Source organism: Tenrec ecaudatus, chromosome 9 (assembly GCF_050624435.1).
Source record: "Tenrec ecaudatus isolate mTenEca1 chromosome 9, mTenEca1.hap1, whole genome shotgun sequence".
NCBI lineage: Eukaryota > Metazoa > Chordata > Mammalia > Afrosoricida > Tenrecidae > Tenrec > Tenrec ecaudatus.
In genome coordinates this window covers 55,913,310-55,941,113 of record NC_134538.1, presented here as the reverse complement: position 1 = coordinate 55,941,113, position 27,804 = coordinate 55,913,310, and the positions used below count along the sequence as shown (strand labels likewise).

General features: G+C 39.8%; 1 protein-coding gene across 1 annotated transcript in view; it reads right to left on the bottom strand.

Moving 5' to 3' along the window:
- The window catches only part of ABCA13 (ATP binding cassette subfamily A member 13), a 458,452-nt gene that overhangs the window by 71,509 nt on the left and 359,139 nt on the right, over window positions 1-27,804 (bottom strand). Inside the window, exons 44-49 of the mRNA XM_075557314.1 lie at window positions 25,762-25,816; window positions 24,068-24,245; window positions 17,533-17,648; window positions 13,815-13,971; window positions 6,297-6,550; window positions 1,227-1,419 (exon numbers count right to left, since the gene is read on the bottom strand). Of these exons, the coding sequence (XP_075413429.1) occupies window positions 1,227-1,419; window positions 6,297-6,550; window positions 13,815-13,971; window positions 17,533-17,648; window positions 24,068-24,245; window positions 25,762-25,816 (953 nt within the window). The remainder of the gene's footprint in view (window positions 1-1,226; window positions 1,420-6,296; window positions 6,551-13,814; window positions 13,972-17,532; window positions 17,649-24,067; window positions 24,246-25,761; window positions 25,817-27,804) is intronic.

Genomic DNA, 27,804 nt, shown 5'->3' with positions numbered 1-27,804 from the left:
GTCCTTCATAAAACCAATTCCTTCACAAAAACTTAACTCATAAAGCTGATTCCAGGTCATAGTGAAGCTCTAGAAAGGGCAGAAGTAGAATTGCTCCAGAGAGTTTCGAGGTTGTAAATCTCTTCAGGTGTACAGCGCTTCATCTTGCTCCCACAAAGCACTTGGTGCGTTCAGACCATCTCTGGGTTAGCAGTCTAATACGATGTCACCAGTGCTCCTTCATAAAAATTTAAAGGCATATAAACTGAAAGGGTTCCTTGGAAACTAAGATATATGGAATATCTTTCATATGACAATACCCAAGGTTTTTCCTTCTCTTTGGCTAAAATCTACCATGGAGAAGTCATTACAAAAGCAAATTGGTCTATAAAGCAAACTATAATTTAATAAGACACCTAAAACTGCATTGCTAGACTTAACATAATAGAAAACAACAACAAAAATATTTTCTTAATATTTTGTTCTATTACAAATCAATACCTAGAGTCTAAGGCAATCGTTAAGTTGCTAAAGATTGATCGCTTTACTCCTCCCAGGTCAATACACTCATATCTAAATTAAAAAGAAGGCCAGAGATGCTAATCATTAAATGATATAACCCACTTTGAATTTCTGAAGAGCTTGGGACAATGTAAAAGTAAGGTGTTTTTTAATTTAAACAGTTAATTGAGGTTGATCACTTTTGTAACTTATTTCCCTTTATACACTAAGCACAAATAAAAATAATAAGACCCACTTACATTATTATCAGATGTTTATTCTCATATTAATGCCTATTATTTTTTAAGTATGAGCTATTGCTATGGTATGAGAGTTTTCTTCACTTTGGTAGAGTACCATTTTCCTAGATGGGTCTATTTGACTACTGAACAATAGTAAAACCCAAAAACGAGCTGGAAGTCATTCCCTTAATTAGCTGGATTCACAAAATAGTTTCATTAAAGAAAAAGTAATTTCACAACTCAAAAAATGATTATAACTCCCATTCACACAAAAAATTAAATTAGATAATAAAAATGAAAAGAAAATCCTATCATTCTGTGGAGTCCTCAGGCATGAGGAAGCTAAATCTCAGGTATTCTACACAACTTCCTCTACCGATTTTACAGTACTTCTTGAAATTGGAAGACACATGTAGTTCCTATTTCAGATATCATGAAAATAACAATTTACCATGAGAATCACACGGGCTGCCTATATGAACAGGTAGAGTAGAAAATGGATACCTCTCCTCTTGGTATGCCCAAACTAATGTTTTGCACAGCAGGGGTCTTCTTGAAAAAGCTTTGGTAACTTTTACTAAGGTTGTACAACACAAGAACGTCTCCGCCAGTTCTTCCTGCGAACACCCTCCTCTGCTCCTTTTCTACATCCACGTCCATGGGAGCTTGCATGGCGCTGCTCAGAGCCGAGCGGCTCCTGGAAAGATACCAAAGAGTTCCTTCACTCATGAGAGGTGGTACTGGAATCTCCTGCACAGAGCAAGAAGTCAGAACCCTGCAAAGCAAAATAGATAACCAGCCCAGGCACCAAAAGGTTTTCAGAACACAGCAAAGCAAATGAAACCTCTCTTGTTGCTGCTTCATGAACATGGTCCATAGGCTTTTCCCATGACTCTCCGGAAACACGTTGCCAGGCCTGACTTCTACAGACCCACTGGGTGGGCTCAAATGACCAGTCTTCAGGTTAGCAGCTGATTGGAAACAACTTTCAAGACTCAGGTCTCCAGACATCTGCAATGTCATTCTGTGCCTTCCATCTATTATCGATTACCAGAAATAGTCACTTTCCACTCACTGATCTGAAGAAAGATATAAGGGTGTACCCCTCACCCAAAAAAATGGGGGGGAAAAAAGCTCTGCTGGGAGAAGCTTTTTTAGTACTAACTTTCCTGCCAGGTGAGCATCAAGTAACTTGAACTAGTTAGTGTACCCAGTGGTGTCACTTGGGAAGGTTATCTCTGGGCACTGTCAATTTTATTGTGAAAGCAGTTTCCCTTCAACCTCGATGTTCACACTCGCTGATTTCAGAGAACCACATGTAGCTGTGAAATTTTATTTCCTGTTCAGGAAATATGCCACAGAAACTGTTGTGATGTTGAACATACACAGCTTACAAGAACAGTGCTATGGAAAAAACTCAAGTGTATGAGTGTTTCTCATTTCAAAAGAGGGAAAATGTAGATTAATGGCAAACTTCATTGTCCCCAAACAGATGAAAATGTCAACAAAATTTGTGTACTTGTTATCGAAAACCAACTATGGACCATTGAAGAGATGGGGAAATTATCTGGACTATCGTGGAGCTCAGTCCAGTGAATTTGAATGGAAGATTTAGGAATGCAAAGGGTCACTGCGAAATTTGTGCCTAGGGCTCTGTCTGACTGGAAAAAAGAGGGTCAAGTGGAAACATGCTGGGTTTTGAAAGAACAGCTCCAAAGTGACCCAGACTTTTTTCCAAGGCCACTAACTGGAGATGAGACCTGGTGCCATTCATATTCTTACGACCCCCAAACATTAATCAAACCAGTGGAGACACCAATGTCACTTCCCTCCAAAAAAGCTCAAATGAAGTCAAAGATCAAGACTATGCTCACTTGTTTTTTGATGTGAGGGGGATAATGCATTTGGAGTTCATTCCACTAGGTCAGACTGTTAATCAAGCTTTCTATTTAGAGGTTCCGAAAGGTTGCGCTACTGTGTGACAAAAAAATTCTGGTTTTTGGCAAATGGAGACTAGTTTTGCTACCATGACAATTCACCTGATCATGTAGCCATCTCAGAACACCAGTTTTTGGCAAAAACCAGCATGTCTCTCTTGCCCCACACATCTTATTCCCCTGACATCACTCTGTGCAATTTCTTTTGGTTTCTGCAAATGCAGAGGAACATGAGAAAACAGCAATTTGATGATGGAGAAGATATGAAGAAAAATAAATGAGGGGGTGCTGTCGGCCATCCAAACAGAGAAGTTTGAAAAATGTTTTCAAGAATGGAATTGAAGACAAATGTATAAGTGTAATGGAGAGTATTTTGAAGTTCCTAAGGTTATAAAAAAATAAATACATAGCTTAATTGGGGGAGAGTGTTAACCCTTGAATATGTTCCAGTAAGAAACTAAAATATATCATCACTAAACTAGAGCTACTTTTTAATTTAGAATAATAAAGTCAACTTTTAGAAGAATAATTGTCATTTAATAGAGTAGATTAAATATACTGTCATATGCCATATTATTCATTCAATTCCAGTTAAGTAACATTGCATGACAGAATAGAACTGCCTCATAAGGATTCTTACAGACTGCATATGAAAGTACTCAATGTTTATAGCTATGCAATATATATATTGAAATGTATATAAGGATCATATGGCAAGCATATTGTCTAGTGCTTCAAACATTCAATAGCATGAATTCAATAGCATGAGATAAGTTCACAAAGTTCATGCAAAAAAACATTATCTTGTAATTCTATTTTTACATTAACTTTTTAAAGCTTCCTTGTATTTGTTTGATGAGTAAAAGATTCCTCATGAGTTATCCGTTTTCAGTTGTCTATACTATTTTCAATCAGCTACATTTTAACTTGCAAATAAATGTTCAATTTCCAAGATTCATCCTGAGTTACCCATTTTCAGTTCTCTGTATTATTTTCAATCAGCTACATTTTATCTTGCAAATAAATGTTCAGATTAGTGAGTTAGCATCGTATTAACAGCAGTTCCATGGCTTTCATAATGTACTATGGTTATATGCCATCATATTATCATTGAAGGAAATAATCAAAAGGTCTGTAGGAATGCACCATACTATTTTTTTTCAGATTCTCAAAATCAAAAACTATTTCAGAATAGAGTAAAATATAATACCTATTTCTAGTCCCAAGTACCCTTAATCATTTAACATTTTTAAATTTATTTCAAACAACACAGATGATAGAATATATAACTATACACATAGAAATGTATATTGCATAATTCCAACTACATAGCCCTCAAAATAATAAACAATCAATCAATGGATATAAAAATAAGAATCGCGGTTAGCTATTGACTAGAAAAGTTCTATGCAGAAATTTTCAAGGTGTCGGCAACTCTCAATGTTTAAATTTGAGAGTTAGATGGATATGTGCAACTGTGAAGATGCATGTTCCTGCAGGAATGCCATTTCAGAGACAATCATAAAAGGTGGAGGGGTTGATTCCAAACCAGACCCATCTTCTTCCTTCCAGTTAAAAGGACTTTTCTTTCTTTCTTTTCATTTTCCCCCAGAAAAAAAAAACAAACCAATGTTTTATTCTGAATGAAATGCTAGTTCTCTCTAAGAATGGCCTAGACGCCATTTAGTGAGTTTCACTAATCCTAGAAGGTGCATTTCCTGACCTTCATGCTGCCTTGGTCTTCCCGAGGTCTTTTAGCCCAACCCAACTCTATTCCTTTCTCTTGCTTCCATCCGCCCCAGGATCCCCCAGACTGTGGCTCTCCTCGGTTCTCATCAGCCTCAACTAGGGAGCTTTATCAAGACAGCACAGTTTCCGCCTCCAGATCCTGTGCTTAAATGGATCTAAGGTGGGGTCCAGCATACATAGTTGTTTAAGCCCAAAGAAACTCTAAAGTGTGGAAGACCCTTGTCTCAGTTTACAAGTTGCTCTCCTCACAATAATACAAAATAAAAATATATACTTATCAAACAGCACTGAGGTATGGGCTACTTTTCAAGTTGGCAATCATAATACAATGATACTTGTATTTAAAATATTCTAAAAGGTAGATGATCTCTGATTATAGTGGAACTTCCCAGTTCTTTGGCATACTTAACCCCAGGAAAGAAATGCCATCCTGGACCCATTTGACTATCCTGACTCGACTGAGGCCTCAGATCTAAAGAGCAAATGCCAGCTCCAGACAGGAGAGAGGACTCAAGAACTCCCAGAAGCCTGTCTATCCATCTCTCTGTAGCACAGTCAGTGCTCAGATTCTAGAGGAGCTGTGGATTCCTCAGCAGGAAAGCAAAGGCCAACAGGAGGATCTGCAGGACCAGGGTTCCTGTGGTGTGTTTGGGAAGGGAATCAACACGGTAATCTCAGAGGACCCACACCTCTTGTCCTTATCATGTTCTGCTCATGGATAGATTGCATTAGTCAGAAGAAGGCAAGAGATCTGCAGGGTAGGGATTTTATATTCTCTTCTATGATTCAACTACTCAGAATATCATTTTAATTGGTGTCTGTGAAAAATACAGTTTATCCTATGAAAGTAAGAACCTATATAAAGCAGAAACCCATCAGAGAAAGACACTCCTAATTGGATCTCTAATTCAGTCAGATATTGGAAAGCAATGTATTTCGGAGTTATCATGGCCAATTCAAGACATTTTGAATTGTATTCAGAACAGTTGCCTCTTTGAGCACATGAAAAGAGGATATATAAGAAATAGGTCATGAAGATACAAAGGGGTAACAAATCTCTAATGAAGTCAGGATGCTATTTTAATAAGTTGCATTTGTAAGTTCAATAATATTTCCAGTGGCATGGCACTAATTAGCAATTTCAGCATGAAAGACTCCTCTCATCAGGAGAATTTGGCAGGAACGTGCACCACTTGGAAAGAATAGGTCAATGGATCCCGGGCACAGAGATCATGGATAGAGGAAGCACACCACTGTAGGCCCTACCATATGTAGCACTATCTTTCATATGTCTTATCTCACAATATTTCAGACACTTGCGAGGTACCTTAGCGCATCAGTGAGATATATAGAAATTAAATACAGATATGTGGATAGATATATAGCTATATATCTACAAAAAACATATGCATACATTATAAATACACATATATTGGGCTGTTAACTTTATCCTCAGCAGGAACAAAAACAATAGAACCTGGAAAAGTTCAGGTGCTTACCTGCACTGCATTCTAGCACCTGCCTGCTTCCAGGAATGAACACCTTTAGCTACAAAATAAACTATTCTATAGTATCACTTTCGTTGCTACAATAAAAAAAGTTTAAGAGCATTGCTTGTACTAGAGCAATTTTAGAGGAATTTCAAAATAGGAAGTGCATTCATAGAATTAAGTAATTGGAAAGAGAATGTGTATCTTTAGACATGCTCCTTTTGGCGCTGGCAATTGGCACCACTAACAAATGAAAACAAAATAAGAACGCATTAGAACTCTGTGTGAACATGATCTGACATCCCTTCTCTTCATGCACATTCCATGGGAAAATTTTCCCTTCCTCCCTTTATCCTGGAGACTCTAAACCCCGTTCGTAGGAGCCCTGAAGGACGCACCTTGGCCGCTGCAGAAGATCCCAGTGTAACAGAAGCCTCAGAAGGAGAAGCGCCGTGCCCTGGAAGGTCAACTCCACGAAGATCCAGCCCAGGAAATTCATCTCAAAGGGACTCACGTAGGAATCAATGCCAAAATTGTGGGTCAGGTCATATTTGATCTGATTATAACATAGTTCTATCAGCCCTCGACCCAAACAGAATTGAGGAAAGATAGTGAAAACCCACTTGAGGACATCATAAATATTCTGTAAATTCTGTACAGTGAAAGAAAGATAAAAGAATTTGATTTTAAAATAGCTACTTTTAACAAAACATATCAATAACATGTGTGGCTCCATGGCCAGCCCCCTGTTCTAATCTCTCCTGATCACAGCCATTCAATAGATCCACATAACAAGCTATAAAAGACTCTCATCTATAACCATATTCTTACTTTCAACTGTCTCTGTTGACTGCAAGCAAAAGAAAATCATCATCCTTGGCTACAGCTGCGAAATGCACACGCTAGCCCTTCTGAGCGATTCGGATTTCTGCCAGTGTCACCCGTCTTTGTTTTCCTCGAGTCTTCCATTCAGTTACTCCTAAGCTTCTCTACTTTCCTGAAACCTTCTCAACCGCAGAAGAAACTACCTATTTTCCAAGCACCTTCAATCCTTTTGTAGTAAAAGAAAATAGGATCTACCAAAAGGAATTCCGTCGGTCTGTCTCTCCCCTTCAGTAACTCCTTCATCTCTAACTGGACTTCTTTCCCTCGTTTCTACAGCATCTCTCCCTCTAGTCATGTAGCTGAGAGGGCCCAATTGGTGGTCTGAGGTCCTAGGGGAGAAGAAAGGACTGGAGCTGGAGCACAAGTCACAAAGTCCTCCAGGAAAGAAGACCAGCAACAAGGGAACTAAGTTAGCAAGGGGCTGGGCTACCAACCGCCGAGTCAGCAGTTTGCCATCTCCAGCTGCTCCACAGAAGAAAGCCCAGGCTCTCGGCGATCGATCTGTTCGGTCTTACCGGGTGGCTATGGGTCAGAATCGACTCGTGGGCAGTTAGTTGGATCTTCTCTTACTTGCTCCTTTCCATGCGTGAGGTGTCTCCCCTCTCTAAAACTCAACGTTCCCGCATGTACCCATCTTCTCTGCCTACCAAAACCTCTCTTGTGGGGGATCCCCAAGCTTATTCAAAGTGCCGTTGCTTGCTTGCTTGCTTGCTTGCTTGCTTGCTTGCTTGCTTGCTTGCTTTTTCTCCACCTCATCATCTCTTTTGCTTCTTCAGCAGTTCTCGTGCCCTCTGAAACTGATATCAACAGCTCATCGGAGCAGTCCTGGTCCAAACATGCAGAGTTCTTATAGGGGCCTCTCAGGTAAACCCTTGCCATCCCCAAGCCCCTTTCTTCCAGAATGCTCATTTTCCTGAGTCGAGTCTTCAGAGCTTACCGAATCTCAGGGACTTTATAGTCTTCATACAATGTGTTCTCAGTGTTCTCTGCCCTGGTAGAGGTTTCCTTCTTGGTCACCTTCTACCTTCTCTGAGCCATTGACTCTCAAATCTCTACCTTCTAATCAGATATCTTTACTAAGTACCACATTATACTTGGTTGTCTCCCTGTAGGTTCCAAAACATCTCAAATTCAACATGTCCAAAATGAAAACACTCCAAGGACTTCCATAGAAGAATTCCCTTAGAGTTCACAAGCACTTCTTGAGGGTGTTTTTAAAAAGATATTTCCATATTGCTTTTTTTATTAAATACCTTTATTGGGGGCTCCTACATCTCTTATCACAGCCCATACATTCATCCAGTGTGTCAAGCACATTTGCACATATGCTGCCATCATCATTTTCAAAGCATTTTCTTCCCACTTGAGCCCGATATCAGCTCCCCATTTCTCCCCGCTCCTTCCCCCGCCTGCCCTCCTTCAGCCAGCAGACTCCACTGGAAAATACTCATAAAGGCAAAAAAAAAAAACAAAACCAAACAGCCCTTGAACTATTTATAGGCTTTTCCATTTTTGTCAGTGGCCTTTTTGTTGTAGCCCTTGTTGTTTTGCTTTTTTGTTGTTGTTTTGTTGGTTTTGACTTTCTTTGTTATTTTGTTTGGCTTTGCCTAGTTGTTGTCCCCCCCCCCGCCTTATTAGTGCATCTGCATGTCTAACTAGATAAGGCAGGCAGGATAAACAATTCAGAGATGAAAAGAATGGGACCAGTGGTTCAGGGGGATATGGCATTTCTTGAGTTTCGACCACATTCCACACTCTGTTTCAGGTGTTGCGCTGTAACAGTAAGAGCAGAAAATCTCTCCCTTCTTAGTCTGGCCGTTAAATGACACCAGCATTGAATCTTTTCTTTCTCTCTTTCACATCCTGCATCAAATCAGTTCTGTTCCAAAATAAGATCAATACCCACTCTCTTCTTTCAATTCCCGTTGCTGCTATTTTAGTTCCAGCAGTGAAACCCTCTCTGCTGGGTGATTTCCCAGGCTTCTTTCTAACCCGTCTCCTAACTGTGATCATACGCCTCTCCAAATTTTCTCCACACTTCGTCTTTTTCAGATTACAAATGGAATTTCCTTGATTATAACCACTTAGCTACATTTTCTCTTTTCTTCATGTTAAACCTACGCACTTTAGCAAGACAGGGGATTCCCCCTGTCTTTGACTATTTCTCCAGCCTTCTACTGTACCACCTTTCCCCTTTCACATTTTAGTTTCAGAAAGAACTCTTGACCTTGCCTTGTGTTCTTTCCTGACTGTAATGCTTTCATTTTGCCCCTTTTGATATATTAGCTCTGAGGTCACCTCCCACCCCTCCCAAACTTGGGTGGGGGGCACTTTTGTATCTCATAGGACACGCTGGGCTCATAACTAGCACACCTTTAATCTCACTGTTCACCTCTCTCCTTGATACAGTGGCTCTACATTCTTTGAGGGCTACCCAGGAGTATGTTCATCGCTGTGTCCCAAGAACTTAATGTAATTTTGAAATATAGAAGGTGATGGAAAATCAAATCAAAATTAACGAATGAATAGGCAAAAGTTTGTATCCTCCAAACATTTTTGTCTACAGAGTAGACATAGGAAGCCTGGTGACATAGTTGCTACATGTTGAGCTGCTAAATGCAAGGTCAGCAGTTCGAAACCACCAGCAAATTCATAGAAAAACAACCAGGCTTTCTATTCTCATAGTTACAGTCTCAGAAACCCACAGGGGCCATTTTCTGATCTATGAGTGGTATGAGCCAGAATCAAGTCCATGGCAGGGGGGAGATGAGAATAAGAGGAAGATGGGCATGTTTCATACATGTGCACTATGTCCTGGTGCATAAACAGTTAATTCTTTCCCTTGTAGCGATGATCAGACAGGGCATTCTTCCAGTCACACCCTGACTTAACAACAAGGGAAGATATTGACGCTTCTGGACATTGCAGACAAACACATTTGAGTCCAAGAGATAATTCGTCTGATCTTTAGAAATATGTTGCAAATTACATAAGTAAATCATTTAAGACGCAAGTGGCCATGGATGTTTAAATTAATGGATACTATTAGACAATATTAGTAGTTCTTTCACCAGTGGATGGTGAGCATTTAAAATATGTGGACAATTAATTCCTAGTTCCTCTTTGTTGCTGTTGTCCCTAGGAGTCATGGAGTTGGTCCCCACTCCTGGTGGCCTCGGGTAAGCCGGAACAAAAGGTCGCTTAAGGCTCTCTGTTTATTCTTCTGGCAAGGGCTCTACCCTAGTGTGTGGAACACTATGCAAAGACTAAGATCTTCCCCAAAGGAAACACAGATTTCAAAGGGTAAATTGAAAAACTTAACTGCAGAGTTGGCATGTAGATATAATGTAGCTGATTTAAAGTATTTTTTAAAAACTTATATAACTCTAATTATAAAAGGAACTCTATGGAAGCAGAGTTAGACTTACATGGTTGGTTTCCCACTTTCTACTCAAATTCAATAATTGATCCAAAATAATGATTTTGATGAGTTCAAAATTATATGTATACATATAATGAAAATGGTATATTTAAAAATTAACTTACAGCATCATCAAATATAAATTTCATAATACATAGGGTCAAAATTTCCTATAGCACAGATTTATAATAAACTAATATAAATGTTGTCTTCAATAATGTGGTTGGGAGGCAATTAAAAATTATAGAGGCTTTTAGAGCCTATTATTGTAATATTATGGCTTATTGTCTTCTGCATAAAGACACAGAAAAATTATAAAAGCTTCATCTAATTGTCTCTTCATTCCTAAATTTATGGAGTGTCACTATTTACAGATTTCAACCAGACATAAAGGAACTTATTAATCCCACTTCCCATAAAATTATGCTTTTCTGTCAATTACTATGCCACATAAAAGGACTTCTACTAATTATAATATAGAAATAATCGAGTATTTCAACCTTTAAATCAGAAACTAATTATTGGGGAAATGATTTACCAGCAGTGATGATTTACATCAGCCTTTAAAGAATTCATAATTCTTTCTATACAGTTATAAGCAAATACAGTGTGCATCAGTGTGTACACTGAATGAGCACAGAGTCAGTACATGTATGGGAGGATGTGACTCTACAAGTTCACTGGATAATGACGTGCCAACGTCCACTCTAGGCTACGTGGAGAGGGAATGAAAGTGAGCAGTACAGATAGAAATAAATCCCTGAAGCCCATGCTCTTAATCCGGACTATTCCTGTGCTCTCAGGAAGCCTCACCAGTGGCAGAGATAGAAGCTTCAGCTAGTGAGTTAGAAGCCAAAGTGCAATTTTTAATGGAAATTTAATTTTCATTTTTTGAAAATTTAACATAATTTTGACACTATAGTTTTTATACACAATGGTTAGCACTGGTTATACTGATGATTATTTGTTGTTCAAGGTGGATTTGAGAATCCTTTCTTAATTTGTTATACTAAGTCTCTTAGATTATCTTACAAACTCCACACTTTACAAATACAAGAAATAATCCATTTAATAATGTTGAGTTTATAAACAAACTGTCAAATAGACAGCAAAGAAAAACAAAGACCTTAGAGAAAGCAATAAACCAGTTATTTTCCCCCTAAGGACTTTAAGCTAGCTTTCCACAAATGACCATTTTCCACTGGATTTATTTTTCAAGTAATTAATGCTATTTATAATTTGAGGACCACAATCCTCTGCCATCTACCATACTATTAGCACCACACTGATGGAAAGGCTCCTGGCCAGTCTCCTCTTTGAGTCGGAAAGAAGCTCACACCTCCCTCCCTCGTCCTTCTGTAGAAAAATCCATATTATGTCCCTGTGTCCCCTAGAACAAACCTCTGCATCTGAGTCTCTCACTCTACAGATCATGAAAATGTGTCTGTGCTCTTCCCACGTTAGGTCATTACTGACATCCACAGTGGCCCATGTCATATTAGACATGTGAGGAGGACGGAGGAGAAATTGCATAACTATTCTGCTGAGTTCAATTTCTCCTCAAGCTAAAGCCAATTCATAGCTCTACTTTTTTTTCTTTAAGATTATACTAGTAATACAAATTAACGTTAACAAGGAAGCTGTAAAAATCACCAAAATAGATGAATTCTTCTATTTGCATAATAAATGTTTGCACACATCACAGCTTCTACCCAAATATGACACACAGTAATAAAGATAACAATAAAAACAATGTCCACTATCACTTGAGAGTCAGCTGACTCATTGGACTCCTGGTCCCACAGAAGTAAGCCTGTCCTATTGTGCCAAGTATTCATCTCGGTCCCATTTTAAAGAGACCCGAAGTGCATCCTTCAGATCTAAGGGCTCGGGGCCTTTCCTCTAGTATTTTCTCAGCCACTAAGTAGGGGAACATCTCGTCCATATGAACTACTGAGGAATCAGACTGCAAGCAAATAGCAGGAAATCTGAAGCTGTGTAATGTGAGTCAAGAAGACAGAGACAGTTGTCCTCCCTGGAGACATGACCTGAATTAGTACTGTATGCAAGTATCTCTCGATGTCCCATGACAGAAATCTCTTCCCTGGCTTTTGGATGTTGAAGGGGTCTTCTCCCTCTTACGCATCATTTGTATTTTTGTCTTTACACCAATATGATCTTATCCTTACCAGCTTAGTGTGATTTGTGTTACACTGTTTTCTGCTGGCCTCCAGCTATGAAGCACAGGAGGAATGGATGTAGAATATAACCATTACAAGGTGTTGTAGGGAATGTAGGGATGGGTGATGGGTGATGGGGAGGGAAGGGCGATTTCAGGTGTGAACCTTGAGAGCGGGAGTGGACAGGGAGCACTAGAATTGATATTGATTGCACAGCTCATTTGGAAGGCAATGTGGCCATGCTGGGCTCGGGGGCGGGGTGGACCCTAAGATAGATGTGGTAATGATTATACAAATCCTTGATGGGATTGCATGACTGAACTGTTCAATTGTAATGATATGTGAATTATGTTCCAATAAAGCTGTTGGGGGTGGGGGGAAGAATACAGATATAGAAAGAATTCAAACCAAATCCATGGCCATAGTATGTGATTTGAAGCAGAAGGTAGGTTAGAGATGGGGCTGTGACCAGGTGTGTCACAGTGGGGAGTGGAGTGATAGAAGCATAAGAATGGCAATAAAATGATATGTCAACAGAATAGGATTCTATTTGCCCTAGGGATCTGCTGGGGGTGACAGGGACAAAAGCAACTAATGAGAATGGTCTATTAAAGAAGGGGTTCTTATCCAGTGCCAGTGAGTAGATTTTGATGCACAATAACTCTATAGGGCAGAGTAGAACTGTTTTTAGGGTTTCAGAGACTGTAAATATTTATAGGAGCAAACAGCCTCATTTTTCTCCCATGGAGTGGATTATGGGCTTGAACTGCAAGCTTGGAGTTAGCACCCCAGCATTCAGTTGGCTGTATCACCAGTGTCCTTTGGAGTGTTCTTACAGAAATTTCCCTCTCAGGGGAAAATGCTCCATGCCCTTACAGCTGTTCTTTGCACAAACATTTTGAAGTAGCAAAACCAGTGTGTAATAGACACCATCACCATCCCGTCAGCTAATTCGTCAGACCTGCGCTGGTCTGCAAGTACGATCGGACACTGTGGCCTACCCCAGACTGCCTGAACTGGAAGGAAGTGGTGCTGCCCCTCCTATTGCAACAGTCTGACAGGCCATGTTTTAACCCATCGATTCATGTAGCCCACCTTTAATTCAGCAAACTGTCAACGAAGAGTCGTTGATTTAGGTTTCCAGAGTTGCGGCTGTGACCATTTAAGTGAGTCTACCATAACCAACAGAGCAGCTGAGCCTGTCTTGACGTCATTTATTGCTAAACCCAGACCTAGCTCTACTATCATGGTACAATCACTTTTTTGGTGAAGTAGAGTCCATTTTTCTCTTTAAAGGCAGTGAGTGAGAGTCTGTTAAGGGCAGTGGACATGAGCACATTTCCTTCCAATTCCAGTTAAGAATGCAGCAAAATCAGTATTGAGTGGACATCCTCCACTGATCTCTGGGAATGGTGCTGATGGTCACTGACCTTTGATTTGGAGATAATGACCAACAATCGAGGCATGATAGTCATGAGCATCGTGCAAAGGCCGCAGATGAAGTTTAAAGAGATGTAGGAGATGAAAGCTACATTTGCACTTGAAAAAATTCTGGACATCAGATACATCCAAGGAAGGGTTGCATATCTGAAAACAAATACAAAAAACAGCATTTAATTTACAGTAATGTTTAGTTTACAATGTCAATAGCACTGGAGTCGCCTCAAGAGATGTAGTCCTGAATTTGTCAGCTCTGTGACCGGGACAAGTCAATGGATGGCTCTCACCATCACCACCTCTCTATGCCTCAGCCCATCTTCTGCTTTGATTCTTCTGTAAAACAGGGGTAGACACTAATTTGTCACTATAGCGGAAATGCAATCAGATCAAGACTTGGAAAAGCAATTGAGGTCCAATTCACGATAAGGCAATAAAATCAGAAATGTAAGCTCTTTTTCAGAGTCCCGCCCTATTCTCACATCTTGCTCACATTCTCCAGCAACCTTGAAAGATGGACGCTAAAATCACTTCACAAAAAGGGAAAATGGAAATACCATGGACATGGTTCCACAGCTATTAAGTAACATCACTGAAAATGAGATTCAGATCATTGTGCTCCCAAACTGGATAGTAAGTGGCACCATTCACAGTGAATCCTAGAAAAGGTACTTAGGATTAGATGGAGCCAAGCTTTAAGAAACCTATCTATTGTTTAGCTGAAATGTGGGCCACAAAGTTTGATTCGGTTCCTTATTGGAAGTATGTCAAAGGGCCTATGTCATTGGGATACCACCCATCTCCATCAAACCAGAAAGCATGGTCTTTTAATATGATAATAAAATTCGTTCTACATTTTTCTCTCATTCTTTCTAGGACCTTCTATAGTGATCCTAATCAGAATTATGAATCACGTTGGCTTTAGGGTATCAGCTAATTATTCTGGTTACAGCCTAGTGGAAGCTGTGGTTCACATGGTCCACCCATTTGTTGACAAATTATTTGCTGGAGTCTTTAATTGTCTACACTATTCTTCACTTTGGACCAGGAGAGACGGAAAGCTGGGTTTTCAATGATGCTCACAAGCCTCAATCGCTACTCACTATAGTCAGATGTCTATTGTCTCTGTTATGCAAATTGCTCTAGATCACATCTGAAACGATGGTCCCAAACCACCAACCCCAGGGATTCAGGCTCTCTAAGGTTTTTATTGGGCTTAAGAAATGTTTATATCTTGGCTGCCTGAAAGCTCTACTATATACATAAATAATATTTTCAGCACCCAAATAGTTATGTAGAAATGCCCTCTGAGAATCCTCTATATACTTGTGGGAGTACTCCCATCAAGCACCCCATACTTGTTAAGCTTGTATGCACACACTCCTAGGTTTTTGTTTGTCATTGCTGTAGTTGCAGCGTTGTGTAATAGTTTTGTTTTATTTTTTATCATTGTAGCCGTTTACTCTTGTGTACCTCCCAGTTCCTTATTCATGTTATCATGGCCTTTGCCTTCACCCACTGTCTACTTGCTGTCTACTTTCCCTCTGCCATCTCTGGTAACCACCACCTTTCAGTCCACTGATAGGCCTCTAATGTAAACAACGTCACCATAATATGTATTCCCTCCAGAGAAATCAGCCATATGAAACTAACGGGACAGCATGTGACTAAACACAAAGCTCAGAGGCAGGAAGGGGCAGGGAAGAACAAATGAGAATGGGAAACTCAGGGAGGGAAGAGTAAAAGGACTCTCATACTGAGTAGATCACAACTAATACCAGGAAACAAAATGTCCATAAATGGTTCAATGGCAATATAATTGGATCTGTAAAATTGTACCAAACCAAATAAAAATGACTTAAAAATGAATAAAAGAAAAAAAAGTCAGAAAAAAACTGAAAATAAAAACAAAACACCATCTTTCTTTGTTCTACTAATTCTTAGAGTCAAGTTCATTCAAGGTTAACATACAGGAATGTCAAACTGTGTCTTTTCTCCTGTGGAGCAGCTGGTGGTTCTGAACTGCTGACCTTACAGTTAGCAGCCCAGAGATTTACCACTATGCCACCAAAAAAAACCCTTTCCTTTTGACAGATCTTTAAAAAGCTGAATATAACCTCTGTGGTTCCTGATGGCTACACTACAGAAGACCAATCACAGACAGATCTTTTCATTGCTCCTTGGATGACATGATGTCCCAGCAACTCTATTCTTCAAAAAATGTTAGACTCATACGTGCGTGGAGAAATTTTAGCTTAATTTAGATCTGTAAAAGCATTCAAAATCAAAGGGTATAATAAAAGCTTCTGAAAATATGTCTTTTATAAAAAGATCTCCGACCATTTTATTTTGTCTTATATTAATTTTTGACATCTTGTCTTCTATATTTCAAAATTATATTTTAGAAATGTGTATTTTAATTACACTATAGACATGCTAACATCATTTAATTAGGCTAGTAATTTAAAATCAAATAACTTTTGCAGAACTGGGAATATATAGGTATAGTTATATACAGGTACATAAACTTCCCATTGAAAATCATAAGCATATTTACTTTAGGCTTATTTTATAGCTAAAGATGTAATATCATGTATTAAAATTGTTCTCTTTATAACAATGATGGTTAGAAATAATTTAGAAGAAACTTTCTTCCAATCATTATACTTGGTGTTTGATGTGAACTGCTAAATTTAACTTTCATAAAAGCAGAAAGAGAATATTATCAGAAAAAATAAAGGCTAACAAGTTTAATTGATATTTTCAAGATTACAGAGCTAGCACGTGATAATATCCCTATTCTCAAGTAGGTGGATCTACCTTTTAGCCTGTTTATATACCTGTCTGTCTGATCTAGAATTTATGTGTCATCTAGCTATCTTCCCATCTAATATATCCATCCATTTATCTAACAATAATATAACCTTCCTAATTAGATGCTCTGAGGAACTGTGAGTTGTGTGAAAAGCAAAATCTAGAGATTCTCACAGTAATTTTACTGCTGGCTTTTTGCTTTTAAAAACATAGCAGAATGTTTCAAAAAATTCACCTTGAATTATAATAAATGATTCTGTTATTTTCTCCCTGTATTTCTCTCACATATTCATAGTCTTGATACAGACACATATAAATGGCTGATAATAAGATCCATCATTATACATGCCTACAAATGGGTATGTAAAATTTTGGAATCACAAGATATGATTTTATTAATAAGTAAAAGTGGGGTTTGAGTAAACCAACCCTTCTCTTCTCAGTGGGGAGGCAGGGAGCTAGAATTTAAACAAACCATTTTCGAACTACTAATATCATAGGAGGAAAAATATCATGTCAGTTATAGAGCTTCAAAAGAGAAAGTGTCTAAATTTCAGAGCTAACCGAATCAGTTTGAGGGCCCAGATTAATGCTGAAGAGAGAATTACAGATAACCCATTTCAAACTGCCCAGACTCGTCATCTAAGAGCATGAGGGCCTTTTTGAGACGGAGCCAATGTCACCTACATTATGATCCTATCAGCCCGCCCTTCCTGCATGAAGCAGTCATCAATTCATCCTGCTCCAGCTTGTTTGCAAGCTACCCCTTGTAAAAGCAACATAATTACTTGAAAAGAGAGAAAATCATGAAGCCAACAGCAGGTTCAAAGCCATCCTGAGGGTTCTCACTTTCAGAAAACAAGCCATAATTCTGCAGCAGTGTTTCTCATCACATACCCAAAAAGTGCCAGCAGGAGGGCTGTAGCTGCCAAGTTCTCCCGGAACGTGAAAGCTGATAACTGGAAGGCCATGATAATGGCCAAACACAGGCCAACGGAAACCAAGTAAAAGAGCTGAGGAGATAAAATGGAAGCAAAGGGGACTCAGAGTGAATGAGCACAATTACCCTGATCGACTTCTCCAGAAGGCCTTCTTTAAAATTCCTTTTGAATTCATTTCCTTGGCAATTGTTTTGCAGATTAGACATTTCAGAGCAATGGAATTAATGAGCCATGGCGGTCCACCCACCCCACCCACTGAGGGGAGCATCTTGGAGGAACCACCTAACCCTGTGAGTGTTGAGTTGATTCCAATTCAAGGTGGACCCACGGGTTTCACAATATCAGCGTGCTCCATATGTTGTTCTTGACTGTAATTTTTTTTTATTTACAGACTTTTCTTTATTTGTTATTGGGTTTTTTTAAACATTTTATTAGGGGCTCTTGACTGTAATTTTTAGGGAAGCAGATTGCCAGCCCTTTCTACCAGGCTGCTGCTATGTGAATTCACTCAAAGTATCAACCTTCAGGTTAACGTTGAGTGCAAACTGTTTGCACCAATTAACCGTTTTATAAGAATCCAGCCACACGGAATCAAGCGAGACTTCCTTCACAGAAAGAAAAGGTTTTTACTGTGGCTGAAAATCTTCCAAGTAGCACTCTGCCTCCAGGCCCAAATTCATCTTTGGAGTCCCTGAACAACAACAGTCATGCCCTCTCTTGAATGGTGGCAAGTAAACAACCTTGCTGCTCGAGCACCTCTGGCTGCATCCATTGAAGCAGTCTCACCCACATAATTGGTCCCATTTTAGTTTTCATATCTAAATGTGATATCACCTCCTTGGCATCCTTCTTTGAGAAACTGATTTAAACGTAGCCCAAACCACGCTCTCCTCTCCTATCCCTACTTAGTAGCTAATTATATTTTAAAAGACCCACTGCCATTGAATCAGCTCGGACCCATAAACCCATAGGGCAGAGCAGAACTGCTACCTAGGTGGTCTGAGACTGCGAATCATGAACAGATCAGAAAGAAAGCCTCATCGGTCTTCTGCGGAGTAGCTAGTGGATTCAAACTGCTGACCTTCAAATTAACAACTCGACATGTATTCCACTCTTCCATCACATCTCTTAGAGCCTCACAAATATTTGTTAACTGATCACTTGAGTAGATTAAGCAGGAGGTGATTGGTTAAAGGTAGAACAACAATCAATTAAAAACCAAATGATTCCTCCTGCCCTTAAGCCAAACTTCATATAAATAAGAGTGGAGTTTGGTGGAGGTATAAAGGGATGATAAATGGAGAATGGAAGGACATGTCCTGGAAATGTGGGTCCATCGATGTGTGTTCATTCTCATGGTACCCTCTTCTCTTTGGGTACCTTGGTCAGTAGATAAAATAGCCTATGCGCGAGAGTTGGGAGGCCGGTGGCCATGTGGTCCTGGGAGCATTCCATCCAAAATCAGAGGCTCACAGCACAAGATAAACAACCCTGAATAAACCACACCCTCTCGCTTATCTTTAAGAGCATTCTTCTGTAAAGATGAATGCCTATACAGATGAGGGATCCGCATTTCTCAATTTTTGTTCATTTGGTTGTTTGGGTTTGGGAAGGATGGTGGGGGTTATAATACTGTAGTTTCTTAAAGCTTTTGAGCCTGGAAGTCCAGATCAGGGCCTTAGCCATGTCTGCTCCTTCTCAGTCTTCTGAGAGTAGACTGTCTGTCCCTGGCTCTCTCCTCACTTAACGTCACTGCCAGCAAACCTGGCTTTTCTTTGCTGCTTGTAGATGCATCTGTACCTGATGTCTTTTTCAATGCATTTATTTACAAAAAAAACATAGAAAATCTTTATTAAGCAAAACTATCAAAACATAAAGCTACTGTGTCAATATACAGCCTCCACCTGGGTCCATGTGCTTTTCTTTTTAACAATTTTATTGACATATAATTCACAATTCAGTGCTTTAATGATATTATAAACAGTTGTGCAATCATTGCCACAATCTATTTAGAAAAAAATGTTCTCAGCCGCATACCCATTATTATTTGCTCTCCATTATCCCTCAACCTCCCCTGCTATAAGGCTAAGGAATTGTTAATATAGTTGTATCCATGGGTTTACCTATCCTGAATTTCATATAAAGAAAACCATACCCCAAAGTCCAACAATGACAATGAAATAAAACACCGAAAAGCTTCAAGAAAAAGCAGAATAGAAATTAGAAACAACTAAAAGGAGGTCAAAAGTGAAAAAAAAACTGTTAAATGCTAAATTTTAACCTAACTACAGTAAATATGCTTTCCTTGACATTCTGTCTGAGAGCAAGACCATTCACATCCTGGCCAGTGGTCTGAGCGAATTCAATGGAGGCTTGGTCTGTGCAGGGTCTCACTGAAGCAAACATAACTCTGATGCCAAACACCACAAGAAAACCCCAATATGTCTCATTTTGAGCTTTCCCTACCATCCATAGCCATCTGCAAACTGAGTGCTCAGCATTTAAACTCTAAGACAGTGCCCAGTGACGCTCTAAGACCCCAGAGGCTATTCTTTCTGACAGTTGGGCACCATCTGACAGCTTTACTCCATATGGGACTTGTTCTTTTTTCTTTATCGGGCTTTCATTAAGACAGGACACTGGATCAAATGGTTCTTCCAATCAACAGAGATGATCCTTTTCTGTGTTCCTTTGATGGGGAATAGAACATGATCTGATGTTCTAATGTTGAACCTTCTCTGTATTCCTGGAGCAAATCCCACTTGAACACAGTGTATGATCTTTCAATATGCCGTTGATTGATTCCATTGGTATTCTGTTGGGAATTGTTGTATCTACCTTCAGAAGATGGTGCCCTGGTGCTGTAGCAGCAGCACATAGTTGGGCTATAGTCTGCTAGGTCAGCAATTTGAAACCCAGCCACCCGATGGGAGAAAGATCCCAACCCACCCATGCCCACCCCTGCCCCAGGGGACATTCTACTCTGTCCAATACGATTATCATAAGTTGGAATTGACTTGATGGCAGAAAGTGTGTGTGTGTGTGTGTGTGTGTGTGTGTGTGTGTATGCTGTTAAGACACATTGGGCATGGGTTTTCTCCTCTTCTGATGTCTGGCATGAGGGCTGTGGTGCTTCATAGTATGATTTAGGGTATGTTTTCCCCTCTCTATCTGTCAAAGAGATTAGAATGTGTTAATTCTTTAACTGTGGGATAGACTTTTCCAGTGAAGCCACCTGGTCAAGGAGCTTTGTTATTGTTGCTGAGATGTTTTTTAAGTCACTCGATCCATCTTTTCCCTTGCCACAGGTCTATTGCGGCATATTTTCTTTTGAGTCCATTTTGATAGGTGTGTGTGGTAGGGTTGTTGGTTACGCATTGGGCTGCCAACTCGAGGCTCAGTAATTTGAAGTCGCTGCTGCTCTATGGGAGAAAGAGGCGGTTCTTCTTCCTGTAAATAGCACCAGCCGCAGACACACACAGGGGCAGTTCTAGTTTGTCCTATAGGGTGACTGTCAGTTCGAATTGATGCAAAGAGAGAGTTTGGTTTTGAGTTTGGTGTCTGAGAATTCATACAGAACATCTAGATTATCCAGTTTGTTACTGTGCAAATTTTCATATTTTCACAATATTCTGTCTTCATTATTTCTATCGGATCCTTCATTACTTGTAATACCAGCTTTCATTTTTCTTTGTTTATTTACAGCTCCACCCCCCAACCCCTTTGTCAGTCTACTTAGAGGTAGACTGTCAATTTCATTGACCATTTGGAGATCCAAATTCTGGTTTCATTGATTATTTTACTGCTGTGGTGAAAATATATTGTGCTCTTGTTGAAGGGAGTGTTCTCTGTAGGTTTGTTAAGTCTAGTTGGTTGATACTGTTTTCAGAAAGCCTCTGTTCTCTTATTGATTTTCTTTCTAGAGAGTCTGTCCAATTTTGTAAGTTGCATATTACTTCTCCAGCTATTATTATTGTGCTATCTAGTTATCCCTTTAATACTAGCCAGGCTGGCTAGATATAATTAGGATCTTTGCTATTTCGTGCATGTATATATGTATGAGGCACTTCCTCCTGATTAAGTGTCTTAGTGTGATGTAATGTATATCTTTACCTCTTCTAACAGATGTTATCTTGATATCTACTGTGATGTTAAAATGGCTCAGCCAATTCTCCTTTGGTTATCTGCATGGAATTGTTTCCCGATGAGTCCAGCAGGCGGCACAGTACACCCTCTCTAGCTATGACTCCATTCATTCTGTTTCTGGAATTTTATTTTTAGCAGGAAACCCAAACCCAACAAGACCCATCAGAGCTGGCTGATGCCCTCTGACTTTGACTGAGGCTTCTTTTGCTGCTCTGTGAGATTTTCTTAGCTGCTCATTCAGTAAACATACAGGAAGACTTCTCTCTATTTCAGGTAGAGGAGGGCTTGGCACTCCCCAGAAGGATCAGGAAATATTTTGTCTTGTCTCTTTCAGAGCCTTGGAGGCTCTGTGATGGTTGAGGGTCATTCCCCATTTCCTGGTTCCTCTGCAGGGAGCTTGCTGTGGGAGTTGACGTCAGTCTTGCACTTGGCATTTACTGAATGGAAAAGGGGTTCTCATAATTCAAATGGATCCCCACGGAGGGAGATCTGCCTGGCTACTGAGCCTGCCACATAGTATGTTGGCTGTGGGGGGCTTCTCCACTCAAGATGCTTGCTATCTAGAACACAACCACCTCGTTCAGTAATCTCTGATACCAACTGAATCAGGGACCAGACAGAGTAGAGCTGATCCACTAAGAAGCCAGTCTTGTTGATTTCAGAGGCCTGAGATATAACATCAGTAGGGAAGCAAACACATTGACTAAAAGAGAGAAGGAACTCCACTATAGGGACCGGCTGGTGAAATTCACAGCAGGTTTGTGGCAAGTGCATTCTGGGGACTGAAATTAGAGAGGTCTGCCTTTTAGTTGTAAAACAGATGCTTGGTTGCAGACAGAGGGTATGGCAGTTATGAATTCAGGCCCTTTTTCTGCGCATCTGTTACCTTCTTTCAAAGCAACGTGAGGCCTGCATGGCTGAGGGGAGATAAAGGAACAGCAAGATAAGTGACTTTCATCCTTTATTCTGCTCATTGTTGATTCGGTGACTTGTCTGTCTTCAGCTCCCATTGCTCTTATCTGCTCTCTGATTCAGAGTCCTTAAAGCTGAACACGCGCCCTTGTGGTCTCTCGTACTGTACTGTGGTTAAGGGTGAGAACAAGGGCCTGCTTATGAAGTTATCTTTCCCAAATCCTTGCAGCTCCCCCTCGTGCCTTAGATTCCTGAATTGCCTTGAGTGCTTAGTTAAGGACATATATCCAAATTCCAACCAAATTTGTCCAATCAACATCTGGAGGGGTGGGTGTTGGGGAGTTCTTGCTGTGTTTAACAGTCCTGGTAATTATGATGACTGTAAGCCTGTGAGGAAACTTGATTAAAATAAAGAAGCTTCTAAAATATTGAGGTAACTTAGGTAAACAACTTTTAAACTGTATTTTGGGAAAAAAATACAGGTTATATATTCAGAAGGAAATAAATCGGTTAAATCCTAAGCTATCTAAGAGAACAAGCATTGTATGAAATAAATATGATGATGATACCAGGTCCTTAAAAGTAGATGCTTCCCTAGGAGCAGTATGTAAAGTAACTAGTATAAACACCAAGACTGCACAGTCTCATAAATGCCAGGCACTTGATTCCTTCTTTCAGAACATGAAATGGAACCTGTTTATGAGGACAAAACTATAGCTTTCCTATGGAAATCACTGCTGTAACTGAGAGTGGAAATTGATCTTAATAAGATATCTATCACATTAGATGTAGTGTTTTATTCGAGATTAGTAGCTTGGCCTCGAGGGAACCACATAATATATATAACCGTTCTGTCCTCTTAAGGGCTGGAGAAAATTGTCTAGAAGGAAAACTGAACACATAAAGGAAAATACTAATCTCTTCTACACAAATTTGCAAATAAGGCAAAGATGTTGCAGAAGTTGCTTTTATGCAGACAAGTGATACATTACTCCATTTCCTCTTATCATCTTACCGTCTACCCATCATGTTCCCAATAAGAAAGTCTGTTTTTTGTAACAGACTCATTTGCAAGCGCTCTCCCTGTACCTTGGCAACCTTTCCTTTGGTAAAGCAATCATATATGGTTGGGGGTGATAAGGCAGGGGCCTAACATGAAACGCTCTTAACACGAGGACTTAGTTATGAACTGACAAGTGGGCAGTTTGAACACACCAGACACAACGGTCTGTTTCTGTAACGATGTCCAGCCTTAGAAATGCTGTAAGATTATTTTATTCTCTCCTGCAGGGCCACCGGGAGTCAGAATCAACTCAGCTTCAATGACTTCGGGATAGTTCTCTTTGGATTCGTCTGGAATGGCCAGCACCACCCTCCCTTCCCCACCCACACAGTTCAATGGAAACACCCAAGATCTCGTTAGCCAGTCCTACCAGGTCATACAGGAAGTTAGTGAACCAGTACGTCCTGTAGCCAAGGCCACTGATGTGCTGCAACCTTTTGGCTCCAATCACTCTGTCTTTCACCACCGCGCTTCCAATGGATGCAGTCAAGATGGAGAAGCCCAGCACGATGCAGAGAGCAACGCCACACTGGCGGATACTCTCCAGGCTGAAGGACAACAAAGTGGCTTGTCGGATGATAGATGAAGAACTCTTTGCCTTAGCAATTAGTGATAGTAACAACAGTGATAAAACCCACTTACCAGGAATGTATGAGTGACATTGGCTAAGGGCATGTATCCACTCAAAAAACAATGATGTCTCTACAAATTTTTGCACACATGTTATTGTTTTCAGTTTATAGAAGGCTTAATCAAGGATCAGAAAGTTGAAGGAACTTTCAGAGTTTTCATATCTCAACATTTATTCTAGACCTGTGAGCTACACTGATAATTAAAATTAAAATAAATCCATAGGGTCTTATCCATAGATATTTTTGCTAAATAGCAATATTGCCACAGAGAACTTGTAGCTACATGTATCATTGATCCACATCAGAATTCAACTATTCAAAATTCCATGTAGATTCTGTATTTTGTAGGCATTTTTCATAATAATGTACACTGCATACTTTCTAGGTCACTTCTTTTTGTTTCATATTTACCTGGGGTACTCTTAACTTTCTACTCTCAAATTAGCACCTCCTCGAAACCAATCCTTTTGCAATGATCTGTCCATTGTTAAGGAACATGATGAAACACACTGCAGCACACACAATGCACTCTGTCAAACCTTCTGCTTTGATACCAAACATTAGTTAGTCTCCTCCTGGACCTCGGGCCCATACAGAGGTCCCTAATGACAGAATCTGGAAGCCAGCACACATGCCGTGAGCGGAGGACAGATGGCATGAGAATATCCACTGAGCAGACTTGTAGTTTCCAATTCAATTGTCAGGTGATCTTAACCGTGTAGAGTTCCTGGGTAATGCAGATGGTGAATGAGCTGAAATGCTAACGGAAAGATTTGAGGTTTACGTATACGCAGAGATGCCCTTGAAGAAAGACGTGGCAATCTACCTCTGACGATTCAGTCACTGAAAACCTGCATGTGGGAAGCAGGTGTGGCGCACATGGGCTCATCATGAGTTGGCTTCTGGTTTTATAAGCATATAAATAGTACTTTGTTTTATTATCTTGTTTAGCTAAAATCCTGTCAAAGTGCCTACCACCAGGTAGAGGAATAGCGACAGAAGACAAGAGAAGGGAAAAACATCGTCCTTTTCTCAATACAGTGGGTCTGACACTTGGCTCTGCCCCCAGAAAATGCCACCTTTATCGCTACACAAAGCTTTCTCTGGACAATCTGTAAAGTTTACATGAGGAGTTGTCTCGGTATCGTTATTATACACGTAGACCATGTTTTACATGATATGTTAACCATGCTTGGTCACTCAGTTCAATGTATTTCCTCTTTGAGGAATAATTCCCCTCAAACTTTGCAAAGCAATTTCTAAACCCTGTATAACCTATCCTACATATGCCAGAATCACTCAGGACATTAAAAGGCAGAAAATAGATTAAAATTTTCACTAAGAAGCACAATGATTTTCTTCCACTGCAGGTAATTCCTGTTAAGCACCCACCTTCCCCTCCCCCTCCTGTCCCGGAATCCCTTCAACTCACATCTTGTCTTCATTCAGCAGTGCTCCTCCATATGGGTGACTATAGAGGGTTATTCCTGGAAAAGAAAAGATGGAAAGGGGCGTGTCACATATGTACAGCAGACAGCTTATTGTCAAGCCACACAGAATCATTGTGCCCATGAGATATCCCTTGTGTGCTTCTTCCTGACCCAGGGTCATTGTCAAATTACTTTGTGAAGTTTGGCTAATTCATATTGAGATTTCGGTTGTTGCTGTGCTCATGACATAATCAGTATGTATTGAATGTTGCACTAGTGTGTTACCATGTTTCACTGTCTAATGCTCTCAGTATCCTATGACTTGCGTAACATATTGCCCAAATTTTCTGGATGAGGAGACAAACTCAGAAAGATTAAATACTGTACCTAAAGATCACTTGATAAAACACAGGTCGATACACAAAATCTACCTCTAGATAGAAGTAGGATAGAGATAGATAAATAGACTATTTCTGGTTTAAATTTGTTTGAGGAGTTGTTTTGTTTGGGTTTGCTTGCTTGTTTGTGTGTGTAAGCTAAAATATTAGTCTTATTACAAAAGCCAATATGGAGAATTTGCCATCAATTTAAAAATTAAAAGGAGCTGTCATGAAGGCTGTTTGTGACACTGCACCATGTCTCCTATCAAAGATACAGCATATTCCAGACACTAGAATGTAAACTAGAACTTGGTAAATTCAGGAAAACTATTTGCATGTCATTATAAAGATACCGTGAGTCGGGTAACTGGTCAAGTTTTCCTTTTTGCATGGTTGGTTCATAAGTTTATAGCCAGATGAGTGGCTTACCGAAAGAGATTATTACAGGATTCATAAATATCCTTATGCCATTGCATGCTGGAGAGGGTCTAGTATTTTCTTTTTCATTTCACTTTTAATTTATTCTATCTGTGCACTTTACATTTCCTTGTGATATAGCATTTGAAATTTACTTGATGCCTGCTACAAGACTGATGTTTATACTGGGAAAAACTCAGTGAGTCACAAAAGGACAACTCTTGTATGACCTCACATGTGGCAAGAAAAGGCAAATGTATGGAGACAAAGTTTGTTCATGCTTACCAGGTACCAGAGGAAGGGAGAAAGGAGGACAGGGAAGGTTAGTAGTGAAGGACAAACCAGATTGATGAGAGGTGGTAGTGTTAGTTAGCAAATTTTTATCATTATTCTTAATAAATTATATAATTGTAAAACATGAAACTAGCAAAAGTGTGTGATGCACATATATACAAACATGAAAAATAGGGGGGTGGTAACTGCTGAAATTGCTTATATACAACCCAACACCTCATAGAATTTAGTTCCTTAGTTTGTATGTTTAAGGTCATGGTTTCACGGGCCAGCCTGGCTCATTGACTGAATTATGTACTTAGTCATCCTGTTCTACATCCTAGTTCATGGAATAGTGCCTGAGGTCTTAAAGCTTGCACATGACCGTCCCAGACATAAAAATTATTCTTTATTTTCCTGGAACAACAGAGAATAAGAGAGTCAGGAATAACAAGACGAGTGGAATGTGTGCCAAATTGCCTCTGTGCACAACTGTCTCCTTTAAATCAACAAAAATGATGCCTGATTATGAATATCGAACATTTGAATCAATGATTCTTTGGAAGAATACTGATCATTTGGGGGAAATGCGGAACTCCATTTAAATTCTCATGTAATGCAGCTTTGGGGAGTCATGAGGGCTGGTCAAGCCCCTGCAAGTACTCCTGGGATAATCCTTAGCTTAACCCAACAGTATCCCACGCAGTCTTCCTAAAACGCAGAGACATTGCAGTTTAACTAGTAAGTGAAAGTTTGTCTACCATGGGTGGTGAACCTTTTCTATGAAACTACTTAAAAATTAGCCTGCTATATTTGGTCAAATATTTAACTAACATCCCTCTAATGTGATGGCTGGAGCTGCTTCTTTTTGGTGAGACAGGTGATGCTAGCTGGCAATGCTGATTTGTAGATATTTTATAGCCCACTGGCCAGATGTTCCCCATCCCTGATCCAGGCTGTTGGGCAATTTTAACA